At 40.6% G+C, this 18,983-nt stretch overlaps 2 protein-coding genes across 2 annotated transcripts in view; both read left to right on the forward strand.

Moving 5' to 3' along the window:
• Positions 1-7,293, forward strand: part of PTPN4 (protein tyrosine phosphatase non-receptor type 4) — a 111,480-nt gene extending 104,187 nt beyond the window's left edge. Inside the window, exon 27 of the mRNA XM_083865005.1 lies at positions 564-7,293. Coding sequence (XP_083721131.1) covers positions 564-650 — 87 coding nt within the window. The 3' untranslated portion in view covers positions 651-7,293. The remainder of the gene's footprint in view (positions 1-563) is intronic.
• Positions 7,294-10,562: 3,269 nt separating this feature from the next.
• The window catches only part of EPB41L5 (erythrocyte membrane protein band 4.1 like 5), a 48,615-nt gene continuing 40,194 nt past the window's right edge, over positions 10,563-18,983 (forward strand). The window contains exon 1 of the mRNA XM_083865340.1: positions 10,563-10,750. Within this exon, the coding sequence (XP_083721466.1) occupies positions 10,571-10,750 (180 nt within the window). The 5' untranslated portion in view covers positions 10,563-10,570. The remainder of the gene's footprint in view (positions 10,751-18,983) is intronic.

Consider the following 18,983-nt stretch of genomic DNA (forward strand, 5'->3'; position numbering starts at 1 on the left):
TTTTAACTATTATTTGTATACAACAAACTTAGTCACCTCTGTATATGCAGGTGCTAGACTTGGATGCATTGAAGAGTTAGTCATTATACAATGTTAAGAAACAGGAGATCTGGCTTTTTAAAACATGGAACAATTTTCTTTTAAATCAAATTCTGACAGGGAGGTGCCAGTAACATACCTGAGTTAATATAAGTATGAAAAAGTACTTTGTAACTATGGCTTCTAAATCCAAGGGCATGGAAACTTCAGGTGGGTGAAATTTCAGCAAGGAAATAAAGAGCAGAAAATTACTAAATAGGTGATGTAGTAATAATAGTACTGGGGGTTTGGGTATGACTTTCGGTATATATTTCAAAGTACAATTCATCCTATTCTTCTGTTGAGAAACAAAATGCTTTCATCTAAAGTTCCTTTTGTATTGTGTTTCCTAAACTAACTTTGAAGCACAGTTCCTGGCCTGTCAAGAGAATGGGATGGGGAAATCTTAGAGGCTTTTTCTGTTTCCAAATGACATTTTTAAATAACATTTGTTTTCAATTTACTGAATCTATTTTCCTTTTCAGAGTCAGTACAGATTTGTATGTGAAGCTATTTTGAAGGTGTATGAAGAAGGATTTATTAAACCTTTACAAGCATCACTGCATAAGTAAAGAGCAAAAAACCTATGATATCAATTGAGGAATCCTGTCCTCTGTAATGAACTGGCAACATTCTTTGTGCCATAATACTGCTTGCAGGAAATGATAGTGAAGTACAGCAAAGAATTGACAAAGGACTTTGAAAACTTCAGCACTGTTGCACTTTACGTTGAAACAAAATCAGTCTCTGAAACTCTTCTAACCTTCATCTGTTTGAAGACTTTATTTTCGTGATTTGCTCCGAACAAACCATAAACTGAAAGAACTAATTGTGTTCAGGGTAATCTACGATATTTCATTGTAGTGCCATATACTGCGCTTCTGGTTGAATTGCTACAAACAAGGCTTGGAATTATTTCACTCTGTTTTACACCCATGTTTCTTAAAATGAAAAACAAATGAAAAAATACACTAAGCCATGGTCTTTTTTCCAGTGCTAGGTTTATTTACTATGTACAGACTCTCACAGTTTTGTTTTTTACAACATTAGCAATATTGCCAATACTAGATAGATACACACTGCCTACTGATGCAGCACACTTTGTCCTACACCCTTACTAGAGACCAGCTGGTTGTTAGAGGAGAGCTGGTGTCTGTTAACCCAGCAGTAGCTGCATAATGCCCACTTACCAGCATCTTGTACAAAATAATAACAATAAAAATTTTAAAAAACCAACATATAAATAAACAGCATTTCTTTGGCACAGCTTGTGTGTCATACACTGGTGTATTCTGATTCGTGTGACTTCAGATTATGTGATGGGAACTAGTTGCATGCATTATGTCTTAACCCCTTAAGTGCCTTGAGACTAACAGCGTACATCCAGTGAAAGGCACTCATGATTCCATGGGGGTGGTATTGTCCTGTCATATTTATCTTAATGGGTTCAGATTTTCAAAATGGCCCTTGGTGCTTGGAATGTGTTACCACAAGGGGTCACGGAAATACCATTCCCTCTTTCCTTATACAAGTACCTGTATGCTACTCTCTGTAGCAAAAGCACCTCTGCCAACTTAATGAATGAGCATTGTATGCTGCTGTGTTGTAATTATAAGAAAAATCTGACACATTCCTTCCAACTAGTAACTTACTAGCATCTTACTATGAAATGCTGGTGGGTCATTAGAAACTGATACCTTGTTTTATCCTTTTATTGAGAATAGCTGTTTTACTCGATTAGACATAACTAATAGCACTGATAATTAAGTTGAACTTACAATCAGATGTGATTTAATTCCATTACTTTCTAACTAACTTGTTAAGTCCTCATAGTTGATTTCAAGCCATGTTCGTACAGGTCTGCCTTTTCTTTTCTTTGTTTGGAGAGGAGAAGAGAGGAGAACACTATGAAGTTAGCCCAGAATTTAATTTTAATTTCATAATGACCCCAGTCACCTTCTGTTATGCTTGTGCAAAATTGTTCCAGTTGGTATGGGTTGCCTGTTATTTAAGTAGGTAGAAGATTTGTAAGAAATGTCTGTCTGATACAGTATCTGAGCTCATTCTAAAGATGCATAAGTGTCCCCATTTTTAAATATTTTTCTATTATAGGAGAAACCAAGTCAGAAGCAAGGTACCCAGTGTAATATATTGTAAAAAAAAACCAGTCACTTACTTGACTGCCCTGTGACAGCATAACTTTGTGCCCTCTATTTAAAAGTTTTAATTTATTGTATTGGTTTCCTGAAAATGTTTATCCATTAAATTTTGTTGTAAGCTATATATACAGCATAGAATTGAAATGGAAAGTTCTACGCTAAATAATTTTTAACTATTGAAGAATTATATTGTATAATATACTATGTTCTATAGACATTTGAAACAGATCAGCTATGAAGTATTAAATGAAAAGGGATTCAAAGTGAAATCCTGGCTTATGACTTAGTAATGAACAAGAATCACAATGCCAAATGGAAGAGAGAGTTTTAAATATTTTTAGAAAACAAAATATTATTAGGTGGGCTGTGGCTCTGTTACTTATATTTCTAGATTTGATGCTTAAGTCAATGTTATCCCTCAGTGAAAAACAAATTTTACAAGAATCTCTGTATCTGAACTGAACTGAAAAAGAGTAATATGGTAGCTTTAATCTCAGTTATATTTTAAGCCATTTACAACAAATAAAAATTCTTTTTTATAATTCTTTAACTTCCATGTGATAAGGTTATTAGCTGAGTTGCTGGCTAGTTAGAAGGTTATATTGAACTCAGCACTTAATGTCCAAAAAGAAAAATAATTCATCCATTATACTAAAAGAAATTTTCTTCATGGTTAAGCTGTAAACAAAAATAGCATTTGCCCTGTTATTCTGAGGGAAATCAGAAACAGAGGTTATAGCAGCATTAAATAGCATTGGTATGTCACATATTTAAATATTCTTATGTAAAATTGCTATAGCAGTTCGAGTTCAAAAGTCCCATTTATACCACAAGTAAGTGTGGGATATGTATTTGTCATCTGTAATTACTGTTTTGATTACAAACACAGGCAAGAATAATAGGTCTCCTCAAAATTTTACTCTGCACTGACTTGTAGTTTATTAACTATCTGCACTGGGGAAAAAATTGGAACAAAGTACCTATTCTTAATTAATTGGGCATCAGCACTCAGTGGCTTTTGGCTTCTCCAAAGCCAGGATAAAGGTAACCAAAAACTGCTAGGGAAAGAGAATAGCACTGAAGCTTTTCTGCACCATAAATCAGTAATTTAATTTTTCTACCTGTTGTGGTATAAATGGCCTTTAAAATATTTTTATATGGCCAGAAAAAGCAAAACTGCTTAATATTTTACTTTGGGTTATGAAGATCTGTATCATCCTTAAGAGTTTTTTAAAGAAGTTTTTGTATGTTTCATGCTGTAAAAAACATGAATGTATCTTTCAGACATAATGACTTATAGACCTATATGTGATTGGTGTTATGACTGTTGGATTTTATGAATAATTATTTTCATACCATTTGGTTAGGAAAAGTGTTGGGTGGGTGTGGGAAAGAGTATGTTTGTAACACTTCCATGATACAAATCCAGTTAAAGAAAAAAGAAAAAAGTAGTTTTCATTGTAAATAAGAGCAATATTATGACAATTTTGTGCCAATGTAAAATGTTAAGACTTTTGGTTTTACTTTTAGGTTCAGATTGAAAACTACCACTACCATCTCTTGCTTAAAATGGATTTGAAGGGCAGGTTTTTTGGTAGAAAGACATGGGGCTCTAGTGGGGGCTTTGAGTGTTTTTGGGAGCATTTTTTATTTTTGCTAAATATGAAATAAGATACAGGTATTGTTTAATAAACCGCCTACAAATTGTCAGCCAGTCCACTTTGAGAAATACTGCATTAGATAGCCCAGATAACTGAGAGCTGAAAAAATCATTTATCCTGAATTTGGAAGCATTGGTATTTTCAATACTTTCAGGTCTTAAGCAGTAAAATACTGCTTTTATGCATTTCATTTTTATCTGTTCTCTCCCATTTCTGAAAAAGAGAATGCCTGAGGTTTTTTTCTCAGTAGATTTAATGTTAGCTGACATTTCTTCCATGTTTCTCTGTGAAATCTCAAAAGCTTATGTGCCATATAGATAAAGCAATAACACTTCTTCTAGAATATCTGATTACAGTCTGGCACACCATCTAGTAAAAAAGGGTGAGAATGCAGTTGGGACATTAAGAAACATGAGGAATTTGTTATGGAACTTGTGTAGCTGGCAACTTTCCGTGGAGACCTTCCAAAAAGCTTCATGGTAACCGTGGAAGGGCCAAAATGCAGCGGACATGCTGCAGTTGTGCTGCCCCAGGAAACAGGGAGAAGGGAAGGTCTGGCATAGAGATGTTGGAGCTCCAGGTATGCTGTGGAGCTGAATTATGTGATATTTTTATGCTTATGCAGTGTGTGTGCAGGTGTGTGGGCGATGTTTGATGGCTCAGGGAATTAGCATGAGCATGAAAAGCTCTACAGATCCACCAATTTCCAAGCAAAAGAAGGTTGTCCAGTACGTATGCTGTAGTTGTGACTGTAGAGCCACTGTGCAGGCAGTCAGCAAGCCCCTCAGCCCTGAGGAAAAAAGGAGTGATTTGGTTATGGTCTATATAAAAATTTTGTGTATTTGGGCTTCCGCCAAGTAGAGGAATGGTGTCCTCTAATATCAGTTGAAGTCTTTTTGTAGCTCACATCTCACGTCCCCAGTTGGCTGAGTTGGGTGTATTTGCCAATTTTAGTACCCATCTTTTGTCTTGAGACTGAAAAGGTTCTTTCCCATTGCTACTTCCAGTGCTAGGATCCAGTATTAAGATCTGGTAAAAACATACTCATTGATTAACTGTGGATCTTGCATGTATATGCAGGGATTTATAATGAGTGGTGACTGGGAAGCCGTTAGAAGGAGGAAATGGTTGGTTTGTTTCAGTGTAACTGTTCTGTCCAGTCTCTGTTATCCCACTGCCCTTAGTCACTTGTTGGTTTAAAAGTCTGCAAAGAAGGCTAGTTCCTTATCACTGGATTTTACCTCTGTTACTTGTTACTCCCACAGGTGTCTGCCTTTTCATAGGGCTTCTCCTGCTACAAGTACAAGATCTGGTGCATAAGCTGTAAGTTCTGGCTATTGGCTTTGGCATGTTTTGCTCATTGAGATCTCAATGGTAAAAAGGAGAGATAAACGACTTTCTTTTAAAAGGTGCTGAAATATTCAGTTGTAAAAATGTAGACATTTTGATTAATAGTATAATTTTTAAAAGCCACTAAAATATCTGATTCTAGTCTGCTGTAGCAAGAACAGTGGTTCACAGACTGGCTGGCAGCTTGTTGGTTGTGGTATTTCATATTTAGCAAGCTTACACATTTTTAAGGATAATTTTTTTCAAAGTGTTTTGATGTTTGAATAGTAGCACTTTATCTCATGCTTACTACTGACTGAACTATTGGTCAAAATAAATCGGATTTGGAGAGAGATACTAATGGGTTTCTGTACGGAGATGATTCGGATTACACCCTGGTACGAACGCTTTCTGTTGTTCCAAACATTTCTTGTTGATTGTTCATGTGTTTCTGAGGGATTTTCAGAAAATGGATATTAATAAGATAAGTCTATCATCTCAGTTTTCCTGTCTTAATACAAATATGAAGCCTGCATTTGGAAAAAAAACCAAACAAACCACAAAAAAGGAAAAAAAAAGGTGCAAATAGAAACTTACAGGGTACTTGTAAATTTACCTCTGTGATCTCTCTCAGCTAGCTGCAAATTAGCTATGTTTACTGTAAATGTTTCTGCTAAGCATTATTTTTAACATTAGATCAATTACCTGGAAATCAGTATTCTTTTTTTTTATTCTTTTTTTTTTTTACTTAACTTATTTGAATTTTGATAAGTAAAGATAATGCACAACAAAGTTTAAGGAAGTTGTCACCCTTTTGCACCTAGGCCAGGGGCCTGAGACATGAGTGAAAGGGTTAAACAGTTTACGTTAAGCTGTTTTATTCTTTAACTATAATATATCCACAAGGACTAGACTATGAATGATCCAGTGCAATTATCTCAGTACATTGGGGCACCATAGTAACAGCCTACAATAAACTTACTGGAAAATTAAGGTAAGATGGTGAAGGTTTTATCTTATCCAGTGTATCCAGATTTGTTTTCCATTTGGTTTGCTTCATTTACCAGTGATCCCATTTTAACCAGTCAATTTGGCAGGGCTGTTTGTGTAAGGTTTGGGTGTTTTTGGGGTTTTTTTTGTAGCAGGTGCTATTCTATGTGTAAATACAAAGGGAAGAGTATTATTTAGATTATTATTAACAATCAGGTGGTGGCAATATTTTTGCCAGTTACTTCTGGTAATTAATTTGCATTTCCAGCTGTGGCTTTCAGTTGTCAAATTTCATCTCAGTTTCATACTGCTGAATGATGGACTGCAAGTGTGGAGTAAATCATCTCAAGAGTTGAACAGCTCTTTTGTTGTTTAGACTAACTCCTGTGTATCTTTATTAATATTGGGGGGATGCAAAGGCTCTTCCCATAAGTAGACTTCTGCCTATAAATTTGTTTAAAAGCACATGAGGGGGAGGGAAAAAACCAAACCAACAACCTGAATGCTCCATCTTGGCTAAGTAGCCAGGGCAGTTGATGGAAAACGATGGAAACTTGAAATTGGTCAACACTGGACAATATGAAAATAAATTCAGCTTTTGTCACTGCAGCTACTGTATGCTTTAAAGGGCCTTATGTATTTGTCCTCATTTTGATAAAATGAAATTTCTTGCCATTAAAATTATACACTAACTTCTACCGAAAACCAGCAGTTCCCAGGATAAATATGCTAATTAACATTTAACAAGTCTTGTTTTAGTCTTAAGTAAAATTTCATTCTATTATGTGAAAAAATGCTGTTATGCATATTTTGTGGATATATTTAATTTCAGTTGACAAATAGTTGTCTAGGTACAGACTTGAAAATATATATATAGTTTACTTGTGGATCTTAATTGTTTAATTGCAAAATAAAGACGTGCTTTAGTAATTTAAAGTTTAAATTTTTTTGTGATTTTCTTGCTACTCTACACATGATTTTGTTGTGCTACATTTATGTGTCCGATGCCAGATAATGTTCCACTTGTATTTTCCTTCTTGACATTGTATGACATAAATACATCCTTATGGATTGTGCATTAGAAGAGGATGCAAATGATCAGGAATTAAATTGCTTGGCTGAAAAAAAAAATACAAGTACTGCAAGATTTGCTCTAATGGAATAATAACTTTTAAATTGCCTTTTATACAATGAGTGTATTGGAAATGGTGTTCAGTAGAGACGATAATCTGATCATAAAGATGAGGGTATGAAGAACAAAAATTCCAGATGGAAGCTTGTGATTAAATATTTGCTGCTAAAAACTGAGGGGATGTTCAAAACAAAAGTGGGTCAAGATGATGAAAGGACTCAGGAGGCAAGACAAAAATCTCAGAGAGATGAGTGTCTGAGACCTCCATATGTTCTTAATTCCACTGATAAATACAGGACTTAAAAGTGAAGACAGAGTGTTTGGATTTTAAGTATAAAAGTATAAACTAGTGGGAGAGCACTTTAAGGAAAGAAACAGATCTAAGAAGAGGTATTCCAACAGGAAATTTGTTTAAGCTGGAATAGGAGGACTGGATATAAAGCAAGTGACAGATAACACAGTTGAATGTGTACTGTACATACTTGGACTGTATCTGAGTAGCAAATAGCGAGGAGGGAGTAGACTGTAATTACAGGAACAGTAGCAAGAGGGTGGTGTGAAGTAGAAATTGCAAAAATGAGCAACTAAGTTTGTGTCACTGAAGCTACAGGAAGGAAATAATCCTGGTGCCAGCATGGGAGCTTGTGAATGACTGAGTGGAAAGAAGCTCAATTTGAGGAATAGTTGAAGATGGTTAGAAAATTTCGGGACAACCTCCAAGAATCAGGGAATTCCCCAGAATTCTTTGTCGTGTAGGAGAACGTGAATTGGTGTAGACTTAATAGCCAGCCACTTACCTGACACATCTCCACTACAAACTAAGTATCTTTGTTATGCAAACCATTGGTGACCTGATCTGCGCTGAGAATTCATCCGATATCTGCAAACCCTCATGATAAATTATTTTTCCATGTTAAATATAGTCAGATTTTGTATGGTTTTTTTCTTTGGGAAAGCTGGTTTGTATGGTTTCTTTTTATTGCGAGCTTCCACAGGTATTTCATGCCAGGCTCTTGACAGCAAGCATAATTCCTGCTCCTCTGATAAAAAGCAGGTATCTAAATTCCCCCCCCCCCTTTTGTGACTCACCTTTCTGAATAAATAAACAGGCACATGAACGTGAATCTCACCTTTCCTCAAAGCTCACCCTGCTCCTCCCAGCGGCAGGAGAGTGATCCGTTCTCAACAAACATTTCATAAAATCAGCCTGTTGCTTCGTCAGCAAATTGTGGGCAATTACCTGGCAGCTTTTTAAATTTCTCCCCTTATTTCAGTCACTGACACCGAAGGAACTCGATCCAGGCACTGGGGCTGGGGTATTAATGTGGTTTCATTATGACAATTCCTCTGACCGGGTATCTCAGGCCGCGGGTCAGAGCTGAGCATAAAACATGCCGTGTTATCTTTAGCCGCAGTATCTGCTCTCCCAGACTATCGGGCACTGAATTCCCTGTTATCCTGGGATTCTGAGGTGTCTGGAGCTCCTTTACTCCCAGCTGTGTCACTCTTGGCTGGCATTGCACACAGAGTTTATATTGCCTTTCCTGAGGTTTTCCTCAAATAGTGGCTCGGACACAAACATTTATGTAATAAAAAAGCACAGTGAAGTGCAGCCCTGTGTACCTGGGAGCGGGGCCTGTCCCGGGCTGCGGTGACACCTGGGGACAGCGATGGAGCAGGGCCTGTATACAACCTGCCTTTTGTTATCGCAGCCTTATTTCACTGTATAAATACTAACAGCGCTCCTTTGTAGGCGGCTCGGCTTTATTTAATACACTGCCGCCGCTGCTCTTTCAGGCACTGTTTAAAGATACGATTTTCTTACAAATGTTATGGTTTAAGAGCGTTTGCCTAAAGGTTCCATTCCCGCTGTGGAGCCCAGGGCTGCTCACAGTCCTGGCCAAACCACTGAGGGGAAACCTTCGCGCCGCATTAGCAAAAACTCCAGAACTTTTGGGGAACGCTCGGAGAGGCGGGTCCCCAAGGCTCAGCTCCCGGGGGTGCCGGGTCCCCTGGACAGGCCCCCGCCCCAGGCCCCGAGCCGCTCTGGGCTCTGCTCCACCCCCCCCGGTCAGCCCGTGGTCCGCGCCGCGCTCTCCGCCCCCCGCGGGGCCCCTCCGCCGGGCGAAACCACCTGGCACGGGACGGGGGGGGCGCCCCTTTCCACCGGGCCCCGCCCCATTAAAGGGGCGATGGGCTCCCGGCGCGGCGGGAAGCGGAGCGTTCCTTCTCCTGTCCGGCCGCCGCCTTCCCTTCCCTTCCCGCCGCCTTGCCTTCCCTTCCCGCCGCCCTCCGCCTCCATCCCCGCGCCGCCGCCGAGCAGGAGATCGCGGCCGGGGGAGCCGCCAGGTGAGTGAGCGCGGGGGGAGGGAACACCCGGCGCGTCCTGCCCGTTTAAGGGCCTCCCACGGCGCTCCGCCATGTCCGGCGGCCCGGCCCTGCCCGGGGCTCCCTCACCGCCCCCCGCCCGCCCCGGGGCCCGAGGAGCCGCCGCGGGGCCGCTCCCGCAGCCCGCAGGTGAGCCCGGCAGGTGAGCGAGGCCGCCGCGGGGCCGGGGCGTTATGTAAGGGCGGGGGCACCGCGGGCGGGGGTCGGGCCGGGTCTCGCCCCTCGGTCTCAGGGCTGTCCCCGCACAGCTCCGGGTGAGGCCCGGGCCGCCCCCCGGCCCTGCCGGAGCCGTTCCCGTCCCCGCACGGAGAGCGCGGCCCCGGGGCGGGAAGGGAAGGGTCGCTTATCGCTTGTTTTCCATGGGAAAGGTGGGGTGTGAGCCAGGGAAGGAGCCGGCGGTGTGAAGCCTTAGTGGCCTCCCAGCTGTGGAAGATCAGGAGAAACGCGGGGTGGCGTTTGTGTTAGTGAAAGATTGCAGAGCAACAGTGGTGAATCTGTGCCATCGCTGGTTTCTTCCTTAAAGGTACTTTTGTGGAGTCCCAAAAAGTCACCCAACTGTCGGCAAAGTTCTGAGCTGGTTTTTTTTTCAAAGGTTTTTCACAGCCAAAGACTGTGGGTGTTTAAATCAAAGTGAAAACCCATTTGACTCTTTCTTTATCAAAGTCTGGGATTTTCTAAGAACTTTGTTGCAGACTTTTTTTTTCTTTTTTCTTTTTCATTTTTTTCTTCTCTTTGGATTTGAGGTAGGTAGGTTTATTTGCTTTGTTTTGGGAGATTTTCTTCTGTAAAAACCTTAACCCTGTTCATATTCTCTCTGGGATTTAGTAGCAAAGATGCTGAGCTTTTTCCGCCGCACGCTGGGGCGCCGGTCCATGCGGAAACATGCGGAGAAGGAAAGGCTGAGAGAAGCCCAAAGGGCTGCAACCCACATCCCTGCGGCCGGGGACGCCAAATCCATCATCACCTGCCGGGTGGCGCTGCTGGACGGGACGGATGTCAGCGTGGACCTGCCGGTACGAGTGATCCCAGCGTGTTTCTGAAATACGCTTGGTTTGTTTATTCTGATGTGGGTTGGTGTTTGCAGGTTAGGTAAAGGCACTGCTCTTTGCTGCTGGCAGTCACCCTGTGACTGATGTCCCCTAAGTTACTGCTCATAAAAAGATTATGAAAGAACAGATAACTCCGCTATTCACTGAAATTTGAGAGAGTTTTGCTAGATGTCATCTCGTCTTACACGCTGGACGCTTTCTAATGTTTTAATGTAGTTGTTATGCCGAGGCTTAACTTAGAGAGGGCAACCTGTGGGGTGAATTGGGCGTTCTTTTTTGGTGGGCTATCTGTCTTGACAAAGAAGGTGAATCTCTTGGTGTAACTTGCTGAAGAGGAGGGATGAGCAGAAGTACTAAGCAGGAATTTCTGTGTGGGTTTGGTCTGGTTTTGTGTCAGGGATGGATGCAGTTTTTGATGCTAACTTGAGAGGGGAGGGGAGGAGGAAAAATCTACTTCCTTCCCCTCCTCAGGGCAGATTATATAGTAGGGATTGTCTCATAACATGGTGCTTTATTCGGAGTGAGGTGTTAGCCACTGATTTACATTTCTAAAGCTTCCTTAATATGCACGTGCGTGTTCTGCTCGCCTAATTATACACCTGGTTTTGGCCAATAGGATGAGCAGTAGCACCAGAAGTGATGTGCTCTGGTTTTCCATTACCATGTGTTGTAGTTGTTAGTGACTTGTTTTAAGCTCACAGAGCTGAGCATTAGGAAATTAGGAAGGTGTGGATCTTTGAGACTTGACTAGGTCCAGAGGATTTTGGCTGCAATCACAGTTGTGCTGGTGTTGGAACTGCTGACTAGAAAGAAAAGCCATTTCAAGACTGGCTGCTCCACACAGCTCTTTCTTCCCTTTCTTTTTCAGTCATGGAGTGTTTAGGTGGTGCAAATAAGTTGGCTTGGCTGAGCAGTGTTGTTGGTGTAGTGAGCAGAAATAACTCTTGTGATATCCCCAACCCCAAATAATCTAGAGTTAGAGGAACCTTTTGGCATCTTTATTTGCAAAATGACTGTACAGATAGGTGTTTATAGAGGGTGGTAAAATTAATTTGTAAATCTCTGAAGCAATGTAATGAATATATCCACTGCTGCTTAGTGCCTAGGATGTTTGATTTGGAGCCAGGAATGCCCACAAACACTTTATAGCGAGAGTTAACACTTAAAAAGTACTCAAGTTTAAACTGAATTATGCCGTGCATAACCAGGGCAGTAATCTTTGGAGCTGGAGTTGGCTCTGTAGGCAAATTCCTGGCAGCTCTAAGAACATTTCCAAGGCTTGGAGGAGCATAAATTGAACCTGAAGAGGTGTCATGACCTGCCACCTGGCCTATAAATCTCAGACCAGGGTGCAGTTGTAACTATTTACTTCTACAAGAAACTCTTTTCACTCCAGACCTTTTCCTTTAAAAGTTAATATAGATCCTTGACTGTGAACCTCTAAGTTATGAGTAACAGTAACCAAATATGCTAAATCAATGTAGCCAGATGTGGTAATTACAGTGCATCATCAGTGACTGACATGTACCAGTTTCTTCAGTGATTAAAACATAATGAATTAAAAGTAAATTAAATGTTTCATTTCAGACTTCCTAGAGTGTTTATTCTTGTTTCTCCACTTGCATCATTCATGTTTTGGGGTTAACTCTTCAAAAGAAAAGAGAAAAGGGTAGGGGCACAGGAGATGAAGTGGAGGGGTACAGAATCCTGGCAAAATAACATCACTTTCTCAAATGTAAAACTTAAATTAAAAATACATGTGTATATTTTTTTTTTCTTTTACAAAATCTTTCTTTGAGAATCTTTGTGCTCTTTGAGCTAAGATCTTTTCCAAGACTGATACTGTTACTTCGTTGGCAGTAAATTGGCTTTAAAATGAACTTTTTCTCTCAAAGAGGTGCCCCCCTGGTCTGCCAGTTCATTTGTGCCCAGTCACATTAGCTACCTAAGCACTGTGAAACTGTTTATTAAAAATATAAATAACAAAGCTTTTCTTAAGAATGAATCATTTAGCAAACAGGTTAGTTCACAGCCAGAGAAAGGGTTGTTTTTGCAGGAATGAATGCCACCCCTTTTTAAATCCATGGCTACACAAATACTTTACAGTGGCATAAGTTGTTGCTGCCACAGGAAGAAAAGATGTTGCTTTCGTTATTGCGTTTGTCCTTGTTTTCTCATACCCCTTGGCAGAGGAAACAGTTTTTTAGCAGCCAGGCAGTAAGCTAAGTCAAGAAAATGCTGTGGCTGAAAATAATCGGTATAATTTCGTTATGTAGTTTCCAGCTGGAGCGATTCTCCAATCTGGTTCCCCATGTGCCTCCCCAAATGTGGTGAAGAAGCATTTAGAGGTGATACCAGGCTTAAGTTTGCTCAAAATGCTGTTGAGCATGTCTCCTATTCACTGTATGTATCCTTACAGTGAATTTATTACTGAGAAGAGTATTCTGGATTTACAACCATTGATATAGTTAAACCCAAGATCGTTGAATTTTTCATTAATCAAGAAAAAAAAAGGAAAGGCAAAAACAACAACAAGAAGCAGTCACAAGGGATGTTGCCATGTAAGCCAAACGCATTTCAGAGTCATTAAGTAGCAAAGACTGATATTTTATGAATATTGACAATGAGACAGAAGGGTCAGGTTGTAAATGATGCAGTTGAGATTTAACTTATTAGACAGAGAGCCAGGATTTGAGCAGTAACTCTGCTTTTTGTCCACTGATCTTATCTTAGGTGTCTGTCAAGCCACTTAATCTTTCTGCTTTTCTATGTCTTCTGTTTTTAATTAGAAAAATGCCTGACTTGAACTTTTCACCAAAGCTGCAGTCACACACAGTACATAGACTGGATTCTTCGCAAGAATCTACTGCTTTTGTAGCTCTGTCAGTGGCTGAGGAATGTCAGTGTCATGTGTACTGACACCTTGGTATGTTCCACATGGGAGGCACGGACTTAATGTGAGTTATCAGTGTTCTTTTGGGGCAGATCAAAAGGTGTCAGGGGTTTTTCCCACAGCTTCATCTCCAATTTAAAGTTGTGTCTTGACCTGGTAGTTTTCCTCATCTCTTACCACTCTTCTGAAGCTTTATGCTTCTCCAAATGCATTCAGCCATTTTTACAGACTTAGATGCTTAGTGAAACACTAAGAACCTTGTTACTTTGTTTATCTTTTAAAAGTTTTTACAAAATAGATGTGGTCTGTAAATGCTGCTGTTGATGTTGTTCATTATACATTCTGCTTTTCTGTTAACTTGAGTTCAGCTTGGACAAAAGTTAGGTTATGCTTTTTCTTCCAATTGTTTAAGATCCGTGGGTGGAATGTTTGCTGAGTAGTATGAGTGGTGAGAGGACAAGAGCTCTGTTTTGCTGGCATCCCTTATCTTACTTTTCATCCTGTTCCCATGCAAAACTAAACTACATCTTCCCCCGCTGCACCTCTGGAATTCCCAGAGCTCAAAAGCCATGAACAGCCCTGGTTTATTACCTGAAGATTCCATCAGCTCAGTCATACCAGTCTGGTCTGTCAGGGGAACCCCTCAACAGCTGGAATACTGGCTCTCCTGGTGCTGTGGTTTGTGAGGAAAGACAGGTTGGTCAGGGGGAGCTTGAAAGCTGTTTTTATCTGGGGTCACCAACAACTATAATTGGGAAACAAAAATGTTGGTCAAGAATTTGAAATAAAGTTCCGTTTTGAGTAACAGAGAGCTCCAGAGGATTTTAAAATCAAAATATTTTAAAATTGACTATTTGTTTTGTAAGTTCTATGCTATCCATAGTACTAATGGGGAGAGGGAAAAGATAATGTAGATGGGGGAGAAGTGATAACATAAATAATATAAATACATGCACTTGGAATGTGCACCTTTTAAAAAAATTCTGGATTGCTTTCTATGGGGTAGCAAGGTCAGCCTTACAAGAGAGACAGATAGTAACTATAGGGTCTTACAGAAGCAGAACTGTACTTCGTGGAAGCCAGCGGTGTTTCAGTAAAAAAACCTGACCCTGACTAACCCACAATTTACATAATCTTCTCATGGATAATGGAGTGTTAATTGTATTCCAGTTTCTGTATGTGCAAAGTTTTAGGTAAAAGCTTCCTGGTGGTTTAAGATGAAAGACATAAATTATGACAATGGATGCTCTCTGAGTAGTTTTTTATCTTGGAATATTCCTTACTTACACATGCATGAAATTTGATGTGGAGGTTGCAAAATGAGATGGTTTTGTCCTTATGATAATGAAGAAAACAAAGTCTTGTATAGACCAGTCCAGGGGCTGTGTGTAATGTGGGATTGAACTAAGCTGTTTAGACTTTTGGAGTATAAAATAAGATAAAAAAGGGGTGTATCTGTAGTGATTATTTTAAATAAAATTAAGAAGACTATCTGGAATGCATAGATCATTAAGGACTGCCAGTGACTTTGTTTGGAGAGAGATACTTTGTGTTGATCCAACTACAGCATCAGAGATGCATTGCGATGGTTGATGTTACTCAGTAATCTGCTCTGGTTTATTAAAAATCTTGTAGAATATTTATGGCCACTTGCTGAATATTTGTGGATGTAAATATAAAATATATAATGCTGTTCCTGGCATGGGTGCTGATTAACAAGAAAATCTAATGCTGCTAAAGATGTTAGAAAATCAGTCATCAAATAAAGTGAGTGCTCTGAGTGTTCAAGGCTGATCTCTAAAGTTTCAAAATAAAGCTCAGCTGACAAAAGTAGTAATATAAATATTTGAGCATGCCTCTTTTTGTGTGTGTTAAGGCTATAAAGTTTTGGATTAAAACTCTTTTTCCCACGTGATCTTCTGTCTGAAAGTATTGACATGCTTTTGAGTGTTTGCTTAAACTACTGAAAGACTTTAAGGGGACTGGAACTGGACAGAGTCAGTTGTGAGCTGTTGTAATTCTCTAGGGGAATGAGCCGTGTGTTCCAAAGCAGAGGTGCTGTCTGTGTGCAGTGAGGGGGCCTGGCTGTAAGCACGGAGTGAGCCAGTGCTTCCTGGGCTGCCCGACTGGAATTCGTGGTGGGATGGAACACGAGCCAGGGGATGCAGAGCTGCTGTGCCCCTGTGAGCAGCACAGAGTGCCTGCCCCCAGTGCTGCTGGCAGCCCAGCCACCTCAGGGCATGGCAGGGGAGTGTTCCAGTCCCGGTGCAATGCTCCATGCCCTGGCACTGCTGGAAAGGAGGGAGGAAGGGAGCAGCTGGCACCAGTCTGTGCTGCTTGCAGAGTAGATTGTTTGGCCTGCAATGTGCTGCCAGAGTGTTTCTGGGGCTGGTGTTGCAGGCTGGTTTGGTTACCTGAAAGTTGAGCATTCTTAACTCAGAGCAAATTTTATTTGAAGTCCTGCTTTCCTGCTGAACTGCCTCAGCAAAGAGCTCGAAGGCTTTGGACCCTGTGGTGCTCTTAATCAGAGTGCTCGTGAGAAACCTGCAGGTGGAAAACCAAACAAAACTGAGATGTTTGACAATATAATGGGGAGAGGGAGGAGTTTAATCTGTAGACCTTAATGCTAAACAAGCAATTTTGATATATTCTGTATCAGAAAGAATTAAAAAATTGGTTAAATCACATTGGTAGTTGGAAGATAAAAGCTTTCAGGAAGTTGAAACAGATTTCCACAAAACAAACTGACAGGTATGAATGTTTTGAGTCTTTGTCTTCTTATGTAATAGGTGTAATAGGGTCACTAAGGCTGTGCACAATACTTAAAATCCTTCTGCATAGCACTCTAATGAATGTACAGTTAGGATGAGTATTGAAATAATTTCTTTGTTATGAAGATTTTTGGGAAATGCCTTCTTTCTCCTGAGAATAAAATAATAATATTTAATCCCAAGTGCTTACCTTCCTGTATTTGTGAGACACTGAATAAATAGAAGAATTGACAACCTGTGTCTCTGGAGGTAGAAATTCTCTCCAGCCTGAAGGGTTTTATATTCACAAGTGTGTGTGGCAGTGTTGTCAAAAACTGAGGATAAACCAGAGGGAGAAGCAGAACTAGTGTTTTGCTGCTAGTGGCATCTTTAGATGAACGAGAAAATTGACTGGAGAGTTTGGGAAAGTTATTGGTAGGAGTGATGGGTGCTTGGAGCTTGAGGAGAGGAGCAGCTCCATTTGTAGGTCAGTACTTAAAGCCATAAGAAGATCAGGGTGATACAAATAATGTGTATTTCTAACACTGCCTTTGTAAAGATAAGGGGTTTTAACCCTCCAATTCTTTAGCAAACCTTAATGGTGTTAACTACAGACACCGTTTGCATGATATTGAGATGAAATCTTCCTTTAGAGCTCACTGTTGGAGCTTTCTCATGGCTTAATTATTTGAAACCTGTGGTTTCGAGAAGAGGATTTACTTCATTAAAAAAAATGGACAGGCTCATCTGCTGCTTCTGTGCTGCTGTGGTCTGTAAACATGCATAGATGACATCCTAGCAACTGGGTAGTGTAAATCCTGAATAGGGATCCGTTCCTTCTCTGTGTGTGTGTGTGTAAATGGTGTATTTCTAAGGCAGCTCGTGTGCATATGAATGGTGACCGTCCTGAGGGGCTGACAAAAACCAGGAAGGGATGTTTTTGCCACTTGGTAGCTATTGAAGACAATAGCTACAGTTACTTATTGTTAATAAAAATGTTAACGTGATCATTTGAAGTCTGAACAAAAAGTACAGCTGAAAAAACACAAGGAATAGTAAGTCCCATGAAGGTAATGCTTATTCATCTGTTTTTTTCGAAGTTCATCTTGTATAAGGCCTTCCATTTCTTCACAAAGAAAGAAATAAACAGGAGAATTTTTTTTTCTGATAAGTATTTTAATTAGTAAATTTATTACGTGGATATTTTGGTCTTGGGTGGTTTTTTTTCAAGTTTTGGACAACAAGGAACTACTTTGCTGTGATTAAAAACTTTGAGTGAGCCATTCAGGTGGTGCTCACCCAGCACAAGTTCTGCAGTTACTGTGAGAGCTTGTTGCTGGTCTGTACTGGCTGCTCTGGTGCTGAAGGTGCCTTTGATACCAGGCAGGTTTGGAGCACCTGGCTGACTGACCCTCATGGATGCGTGTCCGTGAAATAGCCGATACTCTGAGACCACGAGAAGAGGGTATAAATGCTGCCTTTCAGGTTTTAGGCATGACCGAGATGCCTGAGCCGGGGAGAATGTCTCGGGATCACCTTACCCGGCAGGGAAGGGACAAACCAGCCCGCCGAGGTGAACACCCTGCCCTGTTGCTGAGCTACCGGGGCTAAGCCCGGCCTCGGTAACGCCCACTCGGGCAGCAATTGCAGTTATTAGAGCAGCAGGAGATGTCATTAGCTGGGAGCATCCCTTTCATTGGGGAAAGGGGGGAGGGGAGCGGGGGCCGTGTGATTCATGCCGGAGTGATCAGGAGATGCTTTTATCCAGTGGGGCAAAACCAGGAGAGCTCCTGCCCTGTGTATATGGTATATTTTATTTACGTTTTTCTGTTTTTGACTCTCCTGCTGTGAGATGTTTGCTGTTGTTTCCTAGAGAGAATAGCAAACTCTGTAAATCAAGTAGTCGGGTTTTACTGAACTGCAAACCCATGAGAAGTTTAATTTGTGCCCTGGAGGGAGGACTAGCCACTCACTGGACTGCTTGTGAGTGGAGTTGTTAATGGTTCATCAGTAACCATTAAACAGTTTGAAAATATTTGTCCCATGAGTGTAACCTGAGCCCTGCTGTAAGGGAAAGAAAGGTTGGGGGGGGGGGAAAGCGTGGGACAGCAGCAGGATAAAAATGTCACTTTCACAGAATCGCAGAATATTCTGAGTTGAAAGAGAACCCACAAGTATCATCGAGTCTAACTCTGAATGGTCCATACGGGGATTGAACACACAATTTTGGTGTTATTAGCACCACTGTTGCCGTTAGAAAGTTAGGGAAATTTTTCACAAGAAAATGTAATAAAATGTAATAAAACTCTTGAGATTGCTGTTTTATTGAATACAAAGAAATTAATTTTGATTCAGAAAAGCTGGCTGGTTACAAAGCATTAATATTTTCGGTTGCCATTTGTTTAAGGAGGAAGGACTTTAGTAAATAAAGCATGTGTGACACTTCTGCTGACTTGCACCAAATACAGCTGCTGATGATTTAAGTCGTATGCAAAGTAGTACATAATTAATTCCATGTTGACAGCCCTGGGGATTTAAGTCAGAAAACAACCAG

Source organism: Zosterops lateralis (assembly GCF_965231275.1).
Source record: "Zosterops lateralis genome assembly, chromosome: 7".
Classification (NCBI taxonomy): domain Eukaryota; kingdom Metazoa; phylum Chordata; class Aves; order Passeriformes; family Zosteropidae; genus Zosterops; species Zosterops lateralis.